At 30.6% G+C, this 23,523-nt stretch overlaps 3 protein-coding genes across 19 annotated transcripts in view; 2 read left to right on the top strand and 1 right to left on the bottom strand.

Annotated features, from left to right (window-relative positions):
- LOC107262535 (FGGY carbohydrate kinase domain-containing protein-like) overlaps nucleotides 1–23,523 on the top strand; it is a 103,205-nt gene that overhangs the window by 71,309 nt on the left and 8,373 nt on the right. For 7 of the 17 annotated variants that reach the window (XR_007215970.1, XR_007215973.1, XM_048374538.1 and 4 more), the window contains exons 1-4: nucleotides 18,114–18,595; nucleotides 19,202–19,636; nucleotides 20,351–20,471; nucleotides 20,815–20,847. The exons of 1 other annotated variant lie outside the window; for it this stretch is intronic. The gene's annotated coding sequence lies outside the window, so the exon portion shown is untranslated. 9 more of the 17 variants (XM_048374531.1, XM_048374528.1, XM_048374529.1 and 6 more) reach the window with 9 other exon arrangements.
- On the top strand, nucleotides 208–13,509 carry LOC107262545. The gene is made up of 16 exons (XM_048373589.1): nucleotides 208–372; nucleotides 588–716; nucleotides 1,648–1,726; nucleotides 3,072–3,176; nucleotides 3,528–3,635; nucleotides 3,682–3,791; nucleotides 3,878–3,957; nucleotides 4,539–4,589; nucleotides 4,709–4,850; nucleotides 4,942–4,986; nucleotides 5,207–5,311; nucleotides 5,430–5,471; nucleotides 6,332–6,514; nucleotides 7,050–7,169; nucleotides 7,334–7,528; nucleotides 13,256–13,509. Exons 1-15 carry the CDS (start codon nucleotides 208–210, stop codon nucleotides 7,436–7,438), a joined length of 1,569 nt encoding a protein of 522 aa, XP_048229546.1. The 3' UTR covers nucleotides 7,439–7,528; nucleotides 13,256–13,509.
- Nucleotides 7,699–14,006, bottom strand: LOC8261211 (shikimate kinase 3, chloroplastic). Its single transcript, XM_048373588.1, has 11 exons — nucleotides 13,873–14,006; nucleotides 10,953–10,963; nucleotides 10,646–10,704; nucleotides 10,414–10,464; nucleotides 10,251–10,303; nucleotides 9,849–9,936; nucleotides 9,093–9,175; nucleotides 8,873–9,002; nucleotides 8,667–8,745; nucleotides 8,100–8,163; nucleotides 7,699–7,997 (listed from the first exon to the last, which is right to left on the bottom strand). The coding sequence occupies exons 1-11, from the start codon at nucleotides 14,004–14,006 to the stop codon at nucleotides 7,874–7,876; spliced, it is 876 nt and encodes a 291-aa protein (XP_048229545.1). The 3' UTR covers nucleotides 7,699–7,873.

Raw genomic sequence — 23,523 nt, 5'->3', positions numbered from 1 at the left:
TCAAGTCATTTGGTTGATGTTTTTATTATATTTATAAACCACCTCTGCATAGTCTTAAATTGCATTAATTTGTTTTTCTACTCAGCACTGCCTTTACTAGTCAATATGTTTTGAGTTAGTAGCAACTTGCTATTTTATTGTCAACGGTACATGGATTGGCTCTCGAATATCAATAGGGAGTTGTATATTACTATATAAAACAAGGTGATGGAATTAGCAAAAAGTGCAGAAAAGGCTTGGGCTAGAACTCCTCTTTGGAAGATAGCAGAGCTCCTTCACAAGGCAGCTGCTATCCTGAAAGAGCACAAGGCTCCAAATGCTGAGTGCCTGGTGAAAGAAATTGCAAAACTAGCTAAAGATGCATTCTCTGAGGTATGCCTAACAATTTTTCCTGTTGTTCTTAGTTCTTTTTTTTTTTTTTTTTGGGTTTAATGAACTTCGTATAGTAATGAACCTGAAATCTTACAACACTGTCTCTCCAGCTACAATACAACTGTCCTAAAGTTCATTGGTCAGTTTGTCCTGGTGTTAGTTTTCATTAATAATAAAGAAGAAATGTTTTTCTTAGTATTTCTGATCTCTTGAAGGTTGTGAGATCTGGAGATCTTATTTCTTATACAGCAGAAGAGGGAGTAAGAATTCTTGGAGAGGGCAAGTTTTTGGTTTCTGATAGTTTTCCTGGAAATGAGAGGACAAAGTATTGCCTCAATTCTAAGGTATACTTGCATTTCTATTATTTTTCTGTTATGGTCCTGCTTAAAAACGAACAAGAAAAACATTGAAATAAGGAATTAACATTCAAAAGAAAGCCAATACCCAATTAATTGGCTAATGATGTAAGTATAATAGAACTTTCAAAATGACTAAGCAAAGGTAACCAAATTTTGTGTTTATGGCTTAATTTTTGTATTGTGGCATGAGATGTTAGATTGGTGCTATGCCAAATTATGTGAACTTTAGGTTGGTCCTTCGAAGTGTGAATTTGATTGGAATTTCGGAATTCTGTCCCATGTGTGACAGTCCACTTGTTTGAGCATTATCTAGAGTTCCACAACTCCGAATGAGGCGAAATCTGAACCTATAGAAACTTTGATCCATCCTCTAAAACTATTTATTTTGTGGAAGGCCTAATTCTGTTGTTTTGGAAGTAAAATTGAGTATTATATTTTCATGGTCAATCTGACCTGACAGATTGACGTATCTATAATGTTTTATTTAGTCCTCCTTGTTCACTTTTCCAAATGGCACAAGACCAATTAGAAATGAAACTAGACTTAATGTCCTTGTGATGTGGAAAAAGTGGTACCAGTAATGCTTCCTAGAATTTTTTGAGACAATTTTGAGTAGAGCCTCGAAATCCTCATAGATGACAGTTTATTGATTATGTGTAAATCGTAGTTTTAGATGATTAATTGCTTGAGAAAATCTTTTTTTTTATGCCATGTGATTAGCATGTGATATATTTGTTGATACATTGCTGGTGGGAGCTTTGGTTTTGCAATTAAAGGTTGATTTTAATATTTGTTTGCTTATGCCTTGAATTTTGTACTAAGTTTTTTCTTGACAGTCAAATTTGAAAATTAATATGCCGAATTCTACTACAAATGAATAGTTGATTTTTGGGTATGTTGTTTCCCGTCTGTATAGTGTATGGATATAAAATGGCATTTTGATCCAATTGGTCGGATCTTGACTTATGGCTATTTTTCTAGGGACTACCCGGAGAGTATTTTCTAAACTAGAATTAGGGATCTTCCTTGTTTCTTTGGATTGCTTTCTAGTTTGGAAAATTGCAATTACCCCTTAATTCAATGAATACTTGACAGGCTTTAATACAAGAATTTATGGGATTTAAGCCCTTAGTTTAAGTTGAAAATGGTGTCTGATTCAGTCTGATATAATATGATTAGATCTTTTATTATTGCACTGGTTTTGATATCAATTTCATGATACTTTATTTAAAACTTGCCATCAACATAGAGGAAAGTGTTTTTTAGAACTTCTTATGTTAAGACTGATTTCTAGGTTGTGTCACTTATCTTCATAATCTCTTTATACTGTTCACATCTTAAAATTTTTCCCACTGATTTTATAATTATAGTGCATTCTTTTGATCAATGGATAATCTTTGTAAAGTTTCATTTTTGCCACTGCAATTTCTTCTCATTATTCTTTTCCCAGTTTGATATAATGTATGGTGAAGTCTCAATGTTCACTAGTTATTAATTATTGTGAATATATGTTGCTAGGAAAGTCTTTCAATCTTGATTGGTGGCTTGAATAGTTTATGAAACCTCAAATTGAACCTTGAATAGTTCATACCAATAAGGTTTTGATGTAGGACGGATTTAGGAAACCTGTTCTATGTTGATTTCTTGAAAAATAAAGGTTAAGATTGAATTTCATTTCTGATTTAGCAGAAATTCCGATATGAAATAGAGGAATAGAAAAGAAAAGACAAGAAAATTTCTAACAGTCTAGACTTAGAAGGTTTAGGAGTCACACCTAAAGAAAATTAAAACACACAATTCTAGACCAACAATTTGCAGGAAATATTTGTTAATAAATTTGGAAAACTCTCAATAGTAATTGTTACAAGCGTAGATATGTATAGACTAAACTAATCCTACTACTACTAAATTAAGTTAAACTTCTAATTCACACTTAAAATAAAATAAAGACTTTTAAAATAAATTTTAACTATTGTTCCAGCAAAACTGGAAATTACAGAAATTCTCCTTGCAAAGCTAGAAATTACGGAAATACCCTTTGGGTGTTGAAATTATAAAAATTGGAGCAAAACATTAAATCTCGTGATTCTTTGAATTTTATTTTCTTGATATCAGGTTCATAGTGAGTTACAGAGTTAGGAGAACTGTGCAAGTTGGGATTGCAATAAATTTATCTTTTAGAACATGTATACAATTAAAGAAACATGCACTAAATTCAGTATTGTAAGACTATAATAGCTTGCTCTGACTACTTTTGAGAATAATAGTTTTTCTATTATTTTTTCAGTTGTTGTGTGCATGTTAACAAACTTAATGCTTACTTGTTCATGACTGGTGCAGGTTGCCCTATTATACTACCACGAGTATTAGGTACTGTTATTCTCGGTGCTGTTGCCGCAAAATATGCTGGTCTCAGTGAGGCCATGATGGCCCTGAATGCGGCTGGTCAGGGATGCATGAGCTCTTGTTTCTAAATCTTCAGTTCAATTCATAACTTTTATGACATTTAACTAGGTACAAAACAATAAGTGATTAGGGGAGAGGTTTTAAGTGAGTGCAAAACATAATGCAGCTTTTTTTGTTCTGTCTTTGCTGGAATTCCTATTAGTCTTTGTTTTTTCTTGGTTCGTCCCATTCCCTCCACCTTCCTCCACCTCTCTAAGAAAAAAAATGAGAAAAACAGACAAAAGGACTTTGAAGGAAGTATTACTTCAATGACGTTTACCTCAATTATGCTAGAAAATTTTATAGATCAGTTGTGAATAAATAAATCTAAAGGCCCTTGCTTAAGATCAGGGCTTGAAGTTGATGGTAGAATTGGACAACCCATGGCAGACTTTACCTCATTGCTCCTTCAAAGTTTTGGTGGTCTATGTATTATAGAGAAGAAGTTGCGTAAACCGGGTAAATGAATTTTCACTTGCATTTTGTTTCTTATGCCATACTTTAGCACTGCCTGGGTCTAGTCATTTGGTTGAAGGTTTGATTACATTAATAAACCACCTCTGCATAGCCTTAAACTACATGAATTTGTTTTTCTACTCAGCACTGCCTTTACTAGTAAAAAAAGATACTTCCTCACTTTCTTATAAACTTTGCCTTTACAGAGCATGATAAGGAAACAATATGTCATCGTATGGCTTTAGTCTGTGGTACTTCTACTTGTCATATGGCTGTATCACAGAGCAAGCTGTTCATTTCTGGGGTTTGAGAACCTTTTGGTCAGGTACATCTAGAATTTCTAATATTAATGTCTTGTCTCTCTGAAAATTATTACAATGCTGGGGCAGGCTATCATTTTGGAGTATTGTGAATGTTTGAAATGATTTTCAAGACATGATTCTGGCACATTTTGTAGGCTAAACTGAAGCTTAAACTAATGGGGCTTTTGCCAGAACCTTGTCAACTTGAGAAAAAGCCAGCAGTTCAGGATATATATTCTGTTTAAAGATTCTACAAATTTGAGATAAATAAACTATAATTATAGGCAACGTATTCTTTGTATATGCCCATGCAGTGCTGTACTTGGACACAGTATACTTTGGCTACCATATTGTGATAATTAACTGTCTAATACCACGTTTCAAATTCTAGGATATGTTTATTTATCTTCATTCATCTGCATCTGAGTTGCATGAACAAATTCTTCACAAAATATGAATTTAATTAGGTCTCAGAAAATATATAATGGAAACTGAGGCTTCGGCCGACCAACAGTTTTGAGTTTTATCCTCAGGCGGCTCTTATTTTAAGGTGTTGATTAATGCTTTCGGATGTGGCAAGTGATATGGCTCTCAACTTTTGTAGGTACAAGTTCAAATTTCAAATACCTTCATACTTCTTTCTAGTCATCCGCAGGTAGTCATGCTGTTGCATTATGTGAAAACTATTCTTTGTTGAAAAATTTCTTTATGTACCCTTTCTCTTCTTGCCTAAAAATATTGCTTAATTTCATAACTTCTTTCCCTGGATCTCAGTCTTGCAGTGTTGGAAGGCATCGCTATCAGTTTTAACCCAGATTACAAAGTTTTGGGTAGTACATACCCATGGATTGCTAGAAAAGTTCTAACTGACAGCTCACCAAAGTTGAAGTCTTCTTTGCAAGCTCTTCTTTACAAGGCAAATATGCAAAATGTTCTATATTCTCAGATATGCAAGTGCACATATTTTCTGTAATAAACCATATCAAAATTCGAATTCCCTTTTTCAGGAAGGTGTTTTCAGAATCGATCGTCTAGAATCTCTACTTTCAGAGGTGAGTTTCATGTGTTTCAGCCTCTAGCTGACAAAAACTGAACTTAAAATACACCACTATGTGTTCAGTCCAAGTCTTACTATGCATTGACATTGTTTCTCCCTTTATAATGATATTGGGGCTTACCAAGCTAAAATTATCTTCTTCTTTTGTTTCTTTCATCTGATTATTCATTTTTGTTGAATTAATAAGTCATAACCTTAGACTGATTTTGTGGCAGTCCCTTCGTGCCCGCACTGAAAGGGCCTTGGTTAAAAGGCAGACAGAAGATGCTGTTTCCAAAGTGGCTATCAAGGAGATTCTTTCCTTCACATTGACTGAGAAGGTTTTTTCTGTTTTAACTTTTTCTCTCCTTTTCTGAATTCTGAGGTCTTTAATTTCATATGTTCTTGTGACTTCAGCCATCTATGGAGCTATACCAATTATACTTATTATTTTTTCAGGGTACCTTCGTGAGGGAAATACTTCTTCAAGAAGTTGCCAAGGTAAACTTTTGAGCTCCACATGTCATCTCTTCATTCATTGATTTCCTGATCTGCATTTGCTAGCTACTAGTAATTTGATAGACTTCCTGTAGAACTCGGACCTCATTTTTATCTGCTATTGATATTTGCTAATGGTTTGAGACAATTATCAAACAATCTATGCTATGGGGACAGCTATTAGAGGATTATTTCTTAGACATTTATCAGGGATGGATTTTTTTGTAAGTTGAATTAATTGTCAGTAGAAAAAAGTGACCCAGAATATTTCCGTGTAATCATTTGGACCATTTTAACATAGACATGTCAGTTTACTCTGTAATGGCAACTTCAAATATAAAGCCTCTTTGCTGACAGAATTCTGGTCATGAAATTTTTCTGAAGACGTGGTTGTGTGCCCCCGAGCATGTTGAAAAACATTTTTATTATGTATTGAACTATGGAGTCCATAAGATTGAGTTGAATGATTGCCCAAGTCTAATACTACTTATTTCTAATCCAAAACTCTGCTCATTTGTTTGTTTATTTATCATTGTTCTCCCTATCAGTAATTCATCTCCACTAATCAACTTTCAGGTCTTGTCAAAGAATGTACAAGATAGTTTCCTGTTAATTTGTTTGTAAAATGTGCGAACAGCACAATATATTCTGCTCCTGCATTCATCATGAAATTGATCTGTTTTTCTTTATTTTCTTTACCATTCCTTTAATCACTTGGGTAAGTGCATATGTTGTTTGCTTGTTGAGTTTGAGATGTGACAAATTAAAGTCTTCAACTTATTTTTATTTTTCTCCATCAAAGTGAAGCATTCTTTAAGATGAAACCTATACTTACCCACACATACTCTTGGAAATATATATAGGGTTTGGATGCACTAGGTGTAGCAACACTTGATTCTTTAACATCTGTGGCTACCGCGAGCATACCCTTTTCTACTCCCTTTTCATCCTCTTCGATGACTGAGGAAGACATGGTGAACTTAAGAACGTTGAAGCGCCTCGTTCTACTGTTGTCAGGTTCCCAAAAGAATGGTAGTTCTGCAGCGGTAAGATTGTTTCTTTTTTTACTGGCATTATTACTGTTATATACATCACTTGCATAACTCAGTAACTAAGGTAAGTGCCTTTATCTTTTTTATGGAACCGAACCAATTTATATAGCCCCTAATAAGCTAGGTTGACAGAGCAGATTTAAAATTGATTGCTGCACTGATTTTATTTGTTTGTCATGCTTCATGAGTTCCATCTGAAAAAACATATTGTAGCTCTTCTTAGAGATGACGGTTGAATGGATTGTAGCACAACTGCAAGAAAGGGAAAGAATAACTTTCAGCTAAGAGAATAAAAGTCTTTAGGGAACTTTAGTTAGCCTTTTGTTGTAGATTTGGCCCTAAAAGATAATTTCCGCTATTTCTCTCATGTATGAAAATAATAAATTGAAACCCACTACACTGATGATGTATGTTAAAAGAAATCCTTTTCTATTGCTAGAAAAATCTTTCAGTGTGATGATATTTTATTTCATTTCTACTGTAGCTTTATAATCTACTAACTATAGCATTGCAACTGACATTTGTATAGGAAGTTCAAGGGAGTAAGACATACAAGGTCCAGAATGTATACTTGGAAGAAGCATTACCTATTTTTTATCAACTTTCATCAGTTCAAGAGATTCTGCCCTTCCTTTCTGTTATTCCTGAGGTGAGGTCATGTTAGTCCGACGAGAGGCAATCATCCAAGTGGGGAAGATAGCATTAAAACTCATGGCTTTTTTTCCTCACTCGGATGCTCTTAATGCAACCGCATAGGTTAACAAGTCTTTCAGATTATCATTTTACTGACTATATGTTGTTCTCAACTGACAGCTCCCACTAGAACTGCAACAACAGTTACTTCTTATGCCCGGTGATCTGGCTGGAAGGTTAGTTTCTCGTGCCGCCGCTAGGACGGTCAGGAGGATGTTTCTTTGATGTCAATTCTGTTTCGGGGGGAAAGCATGAACGGGGTCTGCATTTCGTATTGAACCACATGCATATTTGCCCTAGAACGAGAAGGGAAAGGTATGCTTAAATACACAATTACTTGGATCTGGGTACAAATTTTGGATTTTTACATTCTTCTTTTTATCCATTCCTTCTTAATCGTATAATTCTCCAATGAAGCCGATTACTTTGTGCAGTTTGCCGTATTAGGAATTAAAAGATGTTGTAGAGTTGTGTTTAGTCATAAGTAAAAATTTGTCAAAATTGCTAATTTGTTTCATTTGCATATGTCCCTCCAATACTAAAATTCATAACGCAATATCTATAGATAAGGAGTTTATTTGATCTGTACATCTGAAACGAAAACCAAACAAGACTGCCTTAGTTCGTTCCTGCAAGTGATGAAAAGCTACATAAATACTATTATAAATTATTTTCTTCAAAAAAAAAAAAAAGGAAAAAGAATCTCTCAAACTGAGAATTAGAGAAACGTTTGCATGGACTTCTCATTGTTGTCCTGTAGATACTTCTGAATCTGTATAAGCACCTGCAAAAATTCAATTCCAATAATAGAAAACTTAGAATTTAGAAATTCATTCTCCTCTTAAGTTAAGAGTAGAGAAATTCAAGATCAAGAGGGACTCAGAACCTCAGTGCTATAGCAGCTGGTCCAACATCAGATACATCTTCAAATCCCAGATCGTCGGCAAGATCTGTAATCATAACGGAAAAAAGGAGTTTGACATTGTATTATTCTTCTTTTCAGCCCAAACTTGAATGTAAAATACATGTAGTAGTAGGACAAGGGCACCTAAAAAGGCTTGCTTAGTAATACCCACATTAAATTTTCCAAGAACTATGGAAGGTACAATTTTGTTCCCTCAAAAAGGCCCTATTCAACTAATGACCGTGACAACAGTATCATGTGTTTCCAAGTAGATGCCATATGATGAGAGATTCTGGTTATTCACACGTTGTAATAAATAAAAACATAGGGCTCTTGTTTAACTCGCAGTCACACTCAGAAGGAAATGAGTGCATGGAGGCCCCGCAAGTAGGCAAAAGCCTTCTAAACTTGGATCACCAGCAGTCCGAACAAACGAGCATGAGTCTTTTGCATCACAGATGCAACAATGTCTATCAGTAATTGACCTATATATATAACTTTAGAAAAAGAAGAATACACTCATTTATTCAATAAGTAAATTCATCATACCTAAAAGTGAAACAGTAACATCAGCGTCTGAATGGGCCTCAACTCTCTTTTTCGAAAGAGTAAAGAGTCCCATAAAAGCCTACAAGGACATTTAACAAAGTGATGTATCAGCACTAACTATTTACACGGTTTGAATCCAAATAAAAAAAAAATATGAATCCAGAAGTTGGTGAAATGGGTGGTTAAAATTGCCAAAAGAAGGCCACCTTTGTGTAGGGGTCCCCAGAATCAAGGTGTAGAAGTGGACGAGAGTCAGTTCCTACAGCAGCAATTCTTCTTGCCAATGCATCCAAAGGTACATCTAAGAAAACAGTGATCCCCTGCCTCATATACTTCCTAAAACATTTAGTTGAGTTAATTAATACGAATGAGATTATTGTTATTATTATAAGAGAAGATTGTTGCGCATCAGTGTGGTCTGCATACCAGTTGATTGGACGTACTACTGAACCACCACCTGTAGCAACTACTTGCCGAGGGATTATAGACAACTTCTGCAATGCCTCGCTCTGTATTCTTCAAAATATAGAATACATTCAACCAAACTAAAGGATTGAAAGAAAAAGGGACAGTAAATGCTGCTAAGAGTAATGAACGAACTGATGTCAAGATAAATATAGCACTCAATACTCCATAGATTACAAATGTGTCCACATTTATGTATATATGTATGCCATTCATTACCACGATCAATCCCAGACGCAAAAGTTTTCCCAGTCAAATAAATTGGCAGGCTTGAGAAGTTGCCATACTCATTGACTTTTGAATAGATTACCAATGGCAATGCTTACCTTGATAATACACAAGATTATTGCATTCTTCCGAATCCATTAAATGATCAGTGTGGTATGTCAGTAATAAGCACGCTAAAAGATCTACCAGTATCCAGATCTGATATAAGGAAGTAACAGTCATGAAAAATTTTACCATTATTTACAATTAAGCAGCCTCACATGACGAATTTACATGAACATCGAAGCGTGCTCGCAAACATCAAATGACTTGGATTTCTTTAAGGAAATGTAAAATGGTAATGAGATGGAGATGCAATAAAATGAACTTTCATCAGAATATGAACAAAATAAAGAGCAAGAGAACAAAAAGAAAAAAGGATAACAGAATAGAACAAAGAGATGGCAAGACATAGCAGGTTGAACAAATGCTTCTTTTTTATGAACAAACCTCAATATCTCTAAAGTAATCCTCGCCGTATTGTTGAAATATATGGGACACAGAATTTCCTCCTGCAGTTTGCTCTACATATTCGTCACTGATACGGACAAGAAAAATCTATATTAATAAAATTTGTATAACCCAGATCAACAGTCAACTATAATTCAAAGTACATGCCTAATTCAATAGCATACATTGGAAAATGCAAGATAATTGCTAGCTGTAACCATTTTGTGGAAAATATTAAAAGAAAGAAGAATGGTACACCAACTCCAGAAAAAGTGATCTACTCCAGAAAAGTGGTAGATCCTACTCCGAACAAGTAGTGTTATGCATTTTCCAAGATGAAACTCAAGTTACTGTTAAAATTCTCAAGTGATCCAAACCCAAACAGTTAGTCAAAATACTAACCTGTCAACAAAAGTATAACCTAGTGCTTCTGATAAAATCTTGCCCACTGTAGTCTTTCAGAGCCCATCATTCCTGAAAATTTCACACTCTAGACACATTAATTGCTGAAAGGAATAAAAAGGAGCTGCAACAAACTTGAGATTTAGAGAAGCAGCGAACCAACAAGAAACACGCAACATCCCTTTAAGCCTGAGGAAACTTTTTTCCCCTTGGTCTGCAATAAGGCATCATTCAGAAATGTGTGTGTATATATAGATCAGCAAAATTAAGTTCGAAGCATTAAGTGTTCAGTATCATATGTCATTTGCTGACTATAAAAGCACACACGTCATTCTTAAGAAATATGCAGAAGCTAAACTATTTGTCAATCATGAACTTGAAGAATATCTCGCTACCTTTAACAACCAATATCCATCAAAAGAACCACAAATATTCCCCGATAGCAAAGAAGGAGCTACAAGGAAAACACAACATCAAATCCAAGTCAACGGGACAACTTAGTTTGAAAACCTTCTAATAGATAAAAGCAACATGTAACAAGAAATAACACATCACAGTGAAATTGAACCCCATATATTTATTTTCTCAAATGTGAAATTTCAATCACATGAACAAGTACACAACCTAAAAAAAGTATTAAACTGCAATAGTATCAGACATATTGCAAAATTAGCTAAAATATATAAGAGATATAATTCTCACCCAGTGGATCTCTACAGGCATTTGAAATACTTGTCAAAAAAATAATACAAAATAACTATTATAAATATAATACTATAATAAAAATATTAAAGAAATTTCATGTCATACTATTTTAATTTGATCTTTTATTTAATTTTAAAAACTGATGAATCAGTGTATTTTAAAATTTAATAATATTATAAAATATATTAATAATATCTTTCTAATGCCTTTTGGTATCGTTTAGTCAATTCAATTATTAACCCTAAATAAAATAATTTTAATAAAAAAATAATTACATAACGAAAAGATATTTTAAAATGTCCCGTTGGTATCTTTAATAAAAATATTGATTTAAAAAAATTTAGAAAAAGAAATTTTAAATGTATATCATAAATATACTACAATAAAAATGGTTTTAATATATATATTGCAAGTATCTTTTATTATTTTTATATATAATTAAAATAAATTAAAAATAAAATATGAAGCATATTAACATAAAGTATATTAAAACTAACCTTTTTACACTAAAATATGTATTAATAAATGATTCTAATATATTAAATTATAACATGAAAATATTTAAAAGATGCAGGAAAAAATATATTTTAAATATAATTATAGTATCTTTTTATACCATTGAGTAATGATTTGTATTATAACTTTAATCAAAACATTCATAAATATGCAACTAAAAGTATATTAATAATATCTTATTGGCATACTGTTGTTGATTTTTAATTTTTTTTAAATCATATATAATATACCGTTATATTATGTAATATTTTTCAGGTATACCAAAATTATCTTTCAGACATCTTGTTACAAAATAATCAAAAAAGAATAAATTTACTTTAATATGATACATTAGTGCTAGAATTTTTTATTCATTGAACATAAATGATCAAACTAATGACAAAGCCGAGAACTTCTTCCTATTTCATATTTCTTTATTCCATTAACTTAACTTAGTATAATAATAATAAAAAAAACTATTTGGCTCAATTGACTCATTCCTCATTTAATCACTTTCATTTAATTTTTAATTTTCATCATAAACAAATTTAATACTAGAATTAGATTTGTAACTAGACGAAGTCGGACTGAAAATACTTTAACTTTCAGGTATATTACGAGCATACTTTTGTTATTTTTAAATATATATTGTAATTCAGTAAATATTTAATATATTTTTAGTATTTTTTTATACAACAGAATAATGATTTATATATTATAAGTATAATATTTAAAATATTCATAAATATACAACTAAAAATATATTAAGAATATCTTAGGTATATTGTTGTTGATATTTTTAATTTTTTAAATATCTTTTTAAAATCGCCAAAATACTGTTATATTATGTGATATTTTTCAGGTATACTAAAAGTATCTTTTAGATATTTTAGTACAAAAAATTAAATATAAATTCACTATAATATGACACAATATTAATAAATAGAGAAAAAAGTATATTAAATGTATTGCTTTGGTATTTTAAGAGTATCTTATAATAGATATAACTATAATAAAAGGGAATTGGTGGAATTTCTTATTCGTTGTACATAAATAATCAGATTAATGAAAAAGCTAAGAATTTCTACATTTTCCTTATTTCTTTATTTCTATTAGCTTAATTTAGTATAATAGAAAAAAAAAAATCTTTTGACTCAATTTTCTCTTTCATCATTTAACCACTTTTATTTATTTTTTAAATTTTTTTATTAATAAATTTAAAATTAGTATTAGATCTGTAACTAGACAAATTCGAATCAAAAGTATTTTTACTTTCTGGTATTAAGAGCATATTTTTATTATCTTTAAATATATACTGTAATGCATCATGCTGGGAGAAGGATAAAGTTCTTTTATTTAAGTAGCATGAATTTTTATTTTTATTTTTTGGAAAAAAGAAAGGTTGCTCTTAATTATAGAAACAAAAAAGAAAAGAGATTTTAGCAGAAGAGACTTTGATTTGTACATAATAAGAAATGAAAAAAACAAAGATTCTGATTCTAGGTTTGCCATGCAGTAATTGGCATAGAACTAGACTTGGGATGTCTATATATATATATATATATATTTTTTTTTTTTTTTGGATGAAGAGCTAAAAAAAGCATGTTGCTGTATATGTGTGTATATAAATATTCTAGAATGCTCCCAAAATTTCTAAATGAAAAAAGATTGATAGAAGTAATCATGAGCCTTTAGTTATAATTTTATTTTTAATTATCATTCAAGTGTTGGATCTTTTATGTATAAACATACTTTAGTCTAATAATTTATGTATATAACTAAAAAAAAAGAATTGTTGATGACAGAGTTTGAAGGATTGTGGAATAGGGTCACAAGGAATCACCAACAGCATCAACATGATGGTTAAGGTTAAGAGCACTGTTATCAACTTGCCGAGTCTTTCTTACACCATGGGTTAGTATTTATTTGTCAGAGAATCAATAATCAAAACAAGTATTGTTTGTAGCTAATTAATTAGTAAGATCTTCAAACAGATTTGGTCTTTAGAATTGTGTTGTCTATCCTCTCCATCAATGAGTATTAAGAATATAATAAATAAGTTAGTCTACAAATATAAAATTTGTGAACCAAAAACTTTATTCTAAATTTAATCACACAACTACTAAATGTCTCATATATATCATATATGCATTTGCATTTATTTGATATATCTTGCATCTGAATGTATCATTGGTTTATAATTTTGAAATTGCAAAAATTATCAAAACCAGCTAAGCATGAACTACTATATCACGCTGTTCACAAATAACAAACCAGCTAACATATGAATGTCCTCAACAACCAAACAATTACTCAGAAACTAAATCACATCATCAAGCACCATGGCAATATCATTAGTGGAATAACTTTCCAACCTCTAAGTCAGAGAACCCAAACTCCCATTGCAAATCGAAACCCTTACCTAATAGTCAAAAGTTCAGCCGTAGTTGCATAAAACACTGATAGGTCAGAGCTTGCAGAAACTGCCATACGACCACCTTCATAGTTTCCGAGAAGAGTATAAGAAAAAGAAATAGAAGGGTGTAATTGTAGCATTTTTTAAGGCAAATAAAGATATATATATATATATATATATATATATATATATATATGGCCTAAAGATTAACGTGCAGGTATCTCCTAATAGATATGATACAATGAACGTGGTTTTTGAACAACTAATCAGATTGTTTTTCAACATATATCAGTGCTTGGATCCCTTTGTGCTTCTTTGGTCCTATTTTCAGCAAACAGAATTTCAAGCACACGGACAAATAGAATATTAATTGCTATATTATTTACTTAATGAAATGTTTTATTTAAAAATGATAGGTCATGCTTACTATCATGCATGTAAATTGCTAACAAGATAAAAACTTTCTGTATAAATTTAATTTAAATTTTATAAATTTTTATTGAATAAACACATAGAAAGGTAAAACAACCTAAAATTTTACTTAGATAAAATTTATAAAATTTAAATTAAATTTATATAAAAAAATTATTATGTACGTTCTAGGTAAGCTACATACTAAAACTTTTTCATATAAATTGCTAAAAGAAAAAGAAACTCTATATGTAAAGTTAATCTAAATTTTTTATAAATTTTCATTGAATAATCAGCTAATTAGTAGAAATGGATGCAAGAACTAAATATAAGAATTTGGCGGTAATATAAAAAAAAGTTACTTTTCTAATTAAACAATAATTTACTGCTGCTCGAATCAAAATTGATCACAAAGCAATGGAAAAACAATTGTCGGGTTCTAGAATTTGATTTCATTGGAGTCGATTAACTAAAGTAATTCCTGATTCAATCAATGTAGGATAGAAAGTGCTCACTACTGCTGGTGGAATCAGACCAGTTGCCCATAATCATCGAAGGAATTTTCTTTACCTGAAAGACTAAAATCTATTGTGGTATAATCGATCCCTTCATCTTAGAGACTTCATCAAAGCTGATCCAATATGGGAAAAATCTTGCATCCTTGGCAAATATTTCCAGTGATATATCATCTACTACTGCCTAGTTTGCCAATGTAATTTCCCACTTTCTGTCTATGTGTTTTAATGATTTGGCTCATTTCACAGTTAAATTATATTTTTCTTTATCTGCCTAATTTTCTTCCTATGTATCACTCATTCAAATCCTATAAAATGGTATATTAATTATATTTCATTACTAATTTATCAATATATAATACAGGAAAGGAAAAGTTTTAAAATCTCGTCAATTATACTATTTATTAAATATCTCAATTTATTATTAGTTGAATTATAAACGTACAAGTTCTTAATAAAATTTTAATTATCTGAGTTAAAAACACTTATGAGCTAAAATAATAATAATAGTTTGGATGGATAGACAATTAATAGTAAATAAATTAAGTTATATTTAATCAAATTGTACAGTAATTAGATTTTCATAAAATTTAATTTTACTTTATTAATAACTAGTTTTTTATTAAATGATAAAATGCAATATTATATGGATATGTGATAGAAATGAACCAAATATAAAATAAGAAGAAATTAAATTAATCATAGAACTCTAGTGATTAAGGAATTAATTAAAACATTTTGTAGGCATTTCTTTCTATTGACCCTTTTAGCGGAGCTTACTGGGGTAAGCCGATCACTCCAAACCCACGACTTAATTTTGCAAATTGCCACTCTTTCCATGCAATAAATAATTGCATGGACCCGCACTTATATTTGTTTTACATGTAAATAAATAAGCTCATTTTATAGTTAAAGAAAAGGAAATGTATTTATTTTATTTTTCTCTTTTGACATTGTGCTTTTCATTCAGAACACCAAATTGCATCGATCTATTATTATATAATTATAAAATTAATTTATAAACAAATTTAATAAAATTTTAGATATTTAATATTTTTTATCATAATTAAAAACAACAAAAAATTAAATATTTTTAGTTTTTCTAATTCAAATTAAGTTATTTTAAATTAAAATTAAAAGAATAGTAAATAAGATAAACTAAATAATAAAAAGTTAATTTTGTCTAGTCATTTTAAAATTAAGAGTTGGTGAGAAGTTTCAAATTTGAGTTGTTGCGAATTGAAGCTGTAGCTGTCCACAGTTTTTTGAAAAATTATAAGTTATTTTTCAATAACAATGTCAAACACTATTAATTTTAAAAAGTTTTAAGTGACTCATTCATCAAGCTAAAATTAATATCTAGTTGAAATTGAGTTACCAAAAATAATTTGCGTTCTCTTTCATATTTATTATTAAATTTAAAGATTAAATTACTTTTTATTTATAAATTAGGTCTTTTGACTAGATTGATTGATAAAAAAGTCTAATGAAGAGAATTAAATATTATATAAAATTAAATTTAAGAGAGCATTTATTCAATTTTTAGAAAAATGCTATCAAAATATTAATATAATAAAAATAATTAATTTCAAATATCTTTTAAGACAAATGTACGTTTTTAAGAAGATAAGTCACATGTAATTCTGAAAAGTTGTACCAAATTATATTCTCTCGATGAGCATTTAAAAACAATGACTGCATGATTCATGGTTCAGCACTTACATTAATAAATGATCCTTAATTTTTCTTTCCCTTTTGCTCTCTAGTTAGATTTAAACTTACTTTATCTATCTATTATTCACATCAGACCTTAAATTAATTTCTCTTGTTGTTATTGTGTCATATACACCAAAATCATGATACATAAATCAAATTTCATAGAATTCTCCAAATTAAAAAGGGATTATTATTTGGGTTAATAAAAGGCAATTGTAACTTTGAGTAAAAAGATAACTCATATATAAATTAAAAAAAATGATTAAAAATTGAATATCAGGTAAAGAAAGTATAGCTCAGCTAATAATATTTTTTTAAATAGATTATATTCGAATAAAATAATTAATTATAAACTCGAGCATATAAAAATAAGTTGTAGCTATTATTAAAATATAAAAATAAGTTTCTAAATGATTTTAATTAAAATAAAGAAAGGAATAATTACTCTATTTTATGGAATAGATTGAAAATATTACTTCATATTATGAATCATATTGAACAGATAAAATAAAGAAATTAAAATATTTTAGAAAGATAATATAAAATTAATATGAATATTATATTACATAAAATAAATATACTTATCATTTTAATATCAAGAAAATAACTTAAGTAAATAAGATGTTTTAAAGACAAACCAAAAAGTTATTTTCTTTATTAAAGAAAACATGAAAAATATTATAATTGGTTATGGTGAAAATTTTACGCGTGTAATAATATTTTTATTGTAATAATATTTTTATTGTCCTAGTTAATGGATAAAATATATATTTTTTATGTTAAACATAAATTTTATAGTTAGAATGTGACAATAATACTATCTAATTTTTCTTTTAATTTTTATTTGTAATTTTATTAAAGTTGTATTTCCTTTCTTAATAAATTCTGCAAAAATCATTTCATTGATTAATATAGAAATGCTAAGCTAAAAATCTTTCACTTTAAATTAAAATTTTGAAATTACTTATAGAATAAAAATGTGGTAAATTCCAACGGTAAAAAAAAAATTAAGGATTTTCTTTGAATTTGAGAAAGAGGAAAATGTAGCTAATTAGGAAGTTTTTTTTCCGTTAATGAGGAATATTAAGGGTCCATTCCCATTACAGAATCCCAAATGTTCTTTTCCTCTCTACCATTCTCCCGATCCCTCCTCTCCTTTCTCCATCGAGATGTCCACTGCCACCGTCGTCTCAGCCGTTCCTCGTCGGTCCGTTTTAGTTTGATTGCTGGTACTTTCTTGTTTAAATCGGGAAAATGGGTTTATTCTCAAGCATTTGAATTTTGAGGAAGAGAAAAATGTAGCTAATTAGAAATTTCTTTTACCGTTCATGCGTAATACTAAGGGTTCATTCTCATAAGAGCATCTGAATCGTTCTTTTCCCTCCATTCTTTTCCTTTCACTCGGCTGTGAAAGCCACAATGAATCCTGCGATTCTCGTCACAAACCTGAATCATGTTTCAAGCCCTAATTTCTGATCGAAGGTGGGCTCGTTTGATTTGTCCATTTGGGTCTGGACATAAATGTTCTTCTCCAGGCAGTACCAGCTTATTATATGCACACAAGGCAGTAATCCCAGCTCCCAAACGGTATACTTAATTATATCCTTCAATCTTTCTTTAATTTTTTTTTGAAGGAAATTACTGGTATACTTAATTATATCCTAAAATCTTTCTCTAATTTTTTCTCTTAGATTTTTTTTTGTAAATTAGAAAATTGAGTTTCTATATGTGGGTATTTATATGTCTGTTTGTTTGGGTATTTATTCTGAAGCATTTGAATTTTGAGGAAGAGGAAAATGTAGCTAATTAGAAATTTCTTTTACCGTTCATGCGTAATACTAAGGGTCCATTCTCATAAGAGCATCTGAATCGTTCTTTTCCCTCCATTCTTTTCCTTTCACTCGGCTGTGAAACCCACAATGAATCCTGCGATTCTCGTCACAAACCTGAATCATGTTTCAAGCCCTAATTTCTGATCGAAGGTGGGCTCGTTTGATTTGTCCATTTGGGTCTGGACATAAATGTTCTTCTCCAGGCAGTACCAGCTTATTATATGCACACAAGGCAGTAATCCCAGCTCCCAAACGGTATACTTAATTATATCCTTAAATCTTTCTTTAATTTTTTTTGAAGGAAATTACTGGTATACTTAATTATATCCTTAAATCTTTCTCTAATTTTTTCTCTTAGATTTTTTTTTGTAAATTAGAAAATTGAGTTTCTATATGTGGGTATTTATATGTCTGTTTGTTTGGCTTCCTAGAAAATTGATTGTGCAGTGAAAGAGAGAAGAAATATTTTGGAAGCTTTTAAACTCAATGTGGAATATGGACTTCTTTTAGTTTATTTATTGAGCAAGAAAAGAATAAGTTGTTGCTTGATAATAAGGGTTTAGGGTATTGATTAGAAATTGAAGGGGATGACAATGGAGGTAAAAAAGGAGGAAGAGCTTGCAGACAATGTTGAAGAAGCTGGAAATGCACTTCTTTCACGTCCAGATCCATCTTCTGTTTATCAACTTCTACTTTTGCTTGGTGTAATTGTAAACTCAATCCTTTAATTCATTATTTTGTATATATTCTTACTCTTATCTTCATACTGGAGTCAAGCTTTTGATCTTTGTTTATTATCCTTTTGATTAGAGATGTGAATACATTTTTGTCTCATTTTTTTTTTCTTTTTTATAAATTTAGAAACTCAAGAAGTATTTATCAGTCACCACCCGATTATGTGCAGAAGGCATTGCGTTCTTTTGAATAATTTAAATGTGGATGTTAAAGTTTCTGTTGCATCATGTATTTGTGAGATTATGAGAAGTACAGCACCAGATGCTCCGTGTGGTGATGAACAAATGAAGGTATTCACAAGGCAGTAATCCCAGCTCCCAAACGGTAGGCCTAGTTTGGACTACGAGTTGAACCCGACGGGACCTGTATTGGGAACGTAACAAGACAAAGTTGAGTTGAATATGTGCTTGTGAAGTTCTGTACTGCATTTATGAGTACACAGGAACCGAATAGACTGCTTCTTCTTTTGACTGCTCTGCTACTGCTGCTGCTGCTGTATTTCGACATTGTACGTGTCTTATCTCAGATACGATCTATCGCGAGTACACGTTAAGTACTTAGGTTAGTAAGGCCTGGGGAACAATAATACCCTTTTACGGATTTCAATGATGTTATTTAACTCTTTTAATTATACCAGGCGGGATCCGAGCATCCTTTTAATTTTTTTTGAAGGAAATTACTGGTATACTTAATTATATCCTTAAATCTTTCTCTAATTTTTCTCTTAGATTTTTTTTTATAAATTAGAAAATTGAGTTTCTATATGTGGGTATTTATATGTCTGTTTGTTTGGCTTCCTAGAAAATTGATTGTGCACTGAAAGAGAGAAAGAGATATTTTGGAAGCTTTTAAACTCAATGTGGAATATGGACTTCTTTTAGTTTATTTATTGAGCAAGAAAAGAATAAGTTGTTGCTTGATAATAAGGGTTTAGGGTATTGATTAGAAATTGAGGGGGATGACAATGGAGGTAAAAAAGGAGGAAGAGCTTGCAGACAATGTTGAAGCAGCTGGAAATGCACTTCTTTCACGTCCAGATCCATCTTCTGTTTATCAACTTCTACTTTTGCTTGGTGTAATTGTAAACTCAATCCTTTAATTCATTATTTTGTATATATTCTTACTCTTATCTTCATACTGGAGTCAAGCTTTTGATCTTTGTTTATTACCCTTTTGATTAGAGATGTGAATACATTTTTGTCTCATTTTTTTTTTCTTTTTTATAAATTTAGAAACTCAAGAAGTATTTATCAGTCACCACCCGATTATGTGCAGAAGGCATTGCGGTCTTTTGAATAATTTAAATGTGGATGTTAAAGTTTCTATTGCATCATGTATTTGTGAGATTATGAGAAGTACAGCACCAGATGCTCCGTGTGGTGATGAACAAATGAAGGTATTCAATTCAAAACACCATGATATATCTCAACTTTTTCAAAATATTCTCCATGCTAGAGATTTTTATTTGGCACAACTGTAAGTGATTTTCTTTATAACTTGATTGCCTCATAGGAAATATTTAAGTTGATTGTAGTAGCATTTGATAATATATATGATATTTCAAGCCCTCGTACAAAAGAAGAGTTTCCATACTCGAAACATTTGCAAGGATAAAGTTATGGGTTATCATGGTGGACCTTTCAACTTGATTCCTTGATACTAGAGATGTTTAATGCTTTTATAAGAAACTTAAGGTGAGAAATTCATGCTGATACCATTTTGTTTGTTCTAATTTGCAGAAGTTGGTTCGGGGACTTCATAAACCATAGCAGGTTGCTTATGATAATACTCAGTTCTTGTAATTTTTGCTTCTGTGTTTCTGTTTCCTATACTCTTTAATAGTACTGCTACATACACTTGGGTAAAAGTTCATTTGGTCAGTATGAAAATATTTTACAGGAGTAGGAATTATACTTTTCCTGGATTACTATATTTTGTATTTTCAGTAAGCATATAAGGATGCTAATCTTCATTCTTTATTAGTGAAAGCTACATAGCCGCTAAATAATGATTGGTCTCAAGAGAAGAAGAAAACAATAATTTATTTCAGAAATGGGAAATTAATGAGAACTGTTCAAGATAAATATATATTTTTAACATTTTCTCTCTACATAATTAACACAAACCTGTTGCATACTGTAGCAGTACTAGAAACAAGAGAAGAAAAAACAACTCTTGACTTGTAAATATTGAGCAATATCCCAAAAAGTAGCATGTCGTTTGATAGTTTTTAGTGCCTTTTCTTTAATGGGTTTTCGTTATTTTGTTGTTTTATTGAAGTTTTGATAGCTTTTGCTGTTCTACTATTTTGACTCTCTGTTGGCAAGATAAAAAGATATTTTCTCTTTTATTTTACTTTTCCAAGTGCTGGAGTTTTTCATGTATTATTCTTGACAAGAAAACAGGAGACTACCTTGTTCTCCCTTTCTTAACCAGTACTACTAGTTGCTTCAATTTCATGAAAAAATAAATTGAAAAAAGAATTGTTCAAAAGGCAATATGATAAGCTGATGAAGCTGGTAGAGGCAAATACAACATGCTAATGCACTCCAACGGCGTCGTTTCTAATTTAACAATGACGATTCTAATCGCTTTCTTGCATCCCTAATTCCTTCTTATGGTACCATTTTCCTTGGTAGTAAGAATCATAATTTAAATTTTAATATTTAGTTTTCTTTCTTTGTTTTCAAACTAAATATATTTACTTCCACAGTCAAAACTATGTGGCGATCTCGGCATAAAAAAGAAGTGCTATTTAATCACACAACACATACATATGGCGAGACCAAAAATTATCTTTTATTATTAGTCTGTGAATTCAATTGCATTAAAATTTGTTTGATTTTCTTTAAATTTTAGATTTAATATTTCAGATTTCTAGTTTCTTTTCTAGAGGAAGCGTCGCATTTATTTAATCAAATATTAGAAAAGGAAGACGAGGTTTCAGGTCGGACTTTTATTTTTTTATTTATGTTTTAACTGATTTTTATTTGCCATTGTGTTTGAATATATGCGTGCATATATATTTTTAAAATGATAAGTATTATAGTTTCATTTTCCTCATAAGTTGTTGAAATATTATATCAATTGCTTGTTGCCTGCTTTTGTCGTTAAATAAATAAAATTTGTGATGCTTGAAATGTAAAAGTTAGTAAATAGTATTTTTTGCACGTTTTGTTTCTATGAAATCAATGTGTGATTTTAACATTATTTCTTCTTTGTCTCTCTAATTAAAGTTCTGATACTGAACTTGCACATGTTTGAATTTCTGAAACGATATTAAGATGGTAGCAATTATAAATGGCAACTGCTTAAATTTAATGTTTATCACAATACAAAAAAACAGAAACCATATATTTTCCTGCCAACGCATGAGACTTGTGCATTTTTATGCTAATAGGTTTGCTAGGATGAGATTTTACTGGAATTTGGATGTTGGATGAAAATTGTACATAATGTAACTAAATATGTTGATATAATAATTATATTAAGCAACAGTCAGATCTCTTTGTTTTTAATAGTTGCTTAAAACAATGACTTATTTGATTCTTGATATCAATACTTTCATGATTCTACTCGTATTATATCTTGAACTTTCGTCTGAAATGCTCTGCGATACAAACTAGGAGAGAGTAGCTTAATTTTCACTGGTTGTAAGGCTACTACCCCTCGTAATTTTTCCATGTATGCCAGTAAGATTCAAACATGCAACTTGCATGAATGCTTTCTTGCCAATTGTTCTTTTCTTCCATATCATTGGTTGCTTCTCGGTTATCTATATGTCCTTTGGGAGATGTAGTTATATTATAAAAGCAAAACAAATACCAGTAAATTAATCTTCTTGTCAAATTTACAGTGCAGATCATATTACACGTTTCACGGAATACATAAATCCAGCACAACAAATATTTAGCTTTTTATTGTGCTTTCATTCGTAGAAAGCTATGTCCTCGTGTGACTAATAGAAGTTTCTACTGTTATCTTGGTCATTTATTGATAGAAAAACTGCATGTTTTATTTTTATAATTTTTATCATATTGTTTATGTCAGAGTCTTCTGTAATAACTTTGACATTTTACAACAAGTAAGCATGAGTGATCCTTTACTCCGAGGGATGAACCTTTGGGCTTTCATTCTTTTTATTCTACTTAGAAATTACTTTCCTTCTCTCTGTTTTACTCGAGGAACATATGGAAGTAAGCAATGAATTTTTATATGAAGAGTTGACACTTGCCAGCGTAGTTAAATATTATTGCTACACAATGATGCAGTTTAGGAATCATATTTTTTTAATGCATTCTTGTCATGGCTGTGATGATTTCTCCTTTTTTACTCTGATTCAGATGGAAATTTTGAATGAGTAGACGAGTAGATGAGGTTGTAAATATTCATGACTTTGGGGACACAATAAAATTTTATGACTGGTTTATCAATTTTCACTTAGCTGC

Source organism: Ricinus communis, chromosome 5 (genome assembly GCF_019578655.1).
Source record: "Ricinus communis isolate WT05 ecotype wild-type chromosome 5, ASM1957865v1, whole genome shotgun sequence".
NCBI classification, from domain to species: Eukaryota; Viridiplantae; Streptophyta; class Magnoliopsida; order Malpighiales; family Euphorbiaceae; genus Ricinus; species Ricinus communis.
Note: the sequence above shows the minus strand (reverse complement) of the source record. Positions and strands in the feature narration are given on the sequence as shown.

Excerpts from the sequence above, each read along its gene's own strand:
- LOC107262545 (XM_048373589.1), top strand. The coding sequence starts at position 208 with ATGGAATTAGCAAAAAGTGCAGAAAAGGCTTGGGCTAGAACTCCTCTT. Across the intron at positions 1,727-3,071 it reads TTCTAGGGACTACCCGGAGA|GTTGCCCTATTATACTACCA; the intron begins GTATTTTCTAAA and ends TGACTGGTGCAG. Across the intron at positions 7,170-7,333 it reads TCCTTTCTGTTATTCCTGAG|CTCCCACTAGAACTGCAACA; the intron begins GTGAGGTCATGT and ends CTCAACTGACAG.
- LOC8261211 (XM_048373588.1), bottom strand. The coding sequence starts at position 14,006 with ATGCTACAATTACACCCTTCTATTTCTTTTTCTTATACTCTTCTCGGA. Across the intron at positions 8,746-8,872 it reads CTGGGGACCCCTACACAAAG|GCTTTTATGGGACTCTTTAC; the intron begins GTGGCCTTCTTT and ends ATGTCCTTGTAG. Across the intron at positions 7,998-8,099 it reads CCAGCTGCTATAGCACTGAG|GTGCTTATACAGATTCAGAA; the intron begins GTTCTGAGTCCC and ends GAATTTTTGCAG.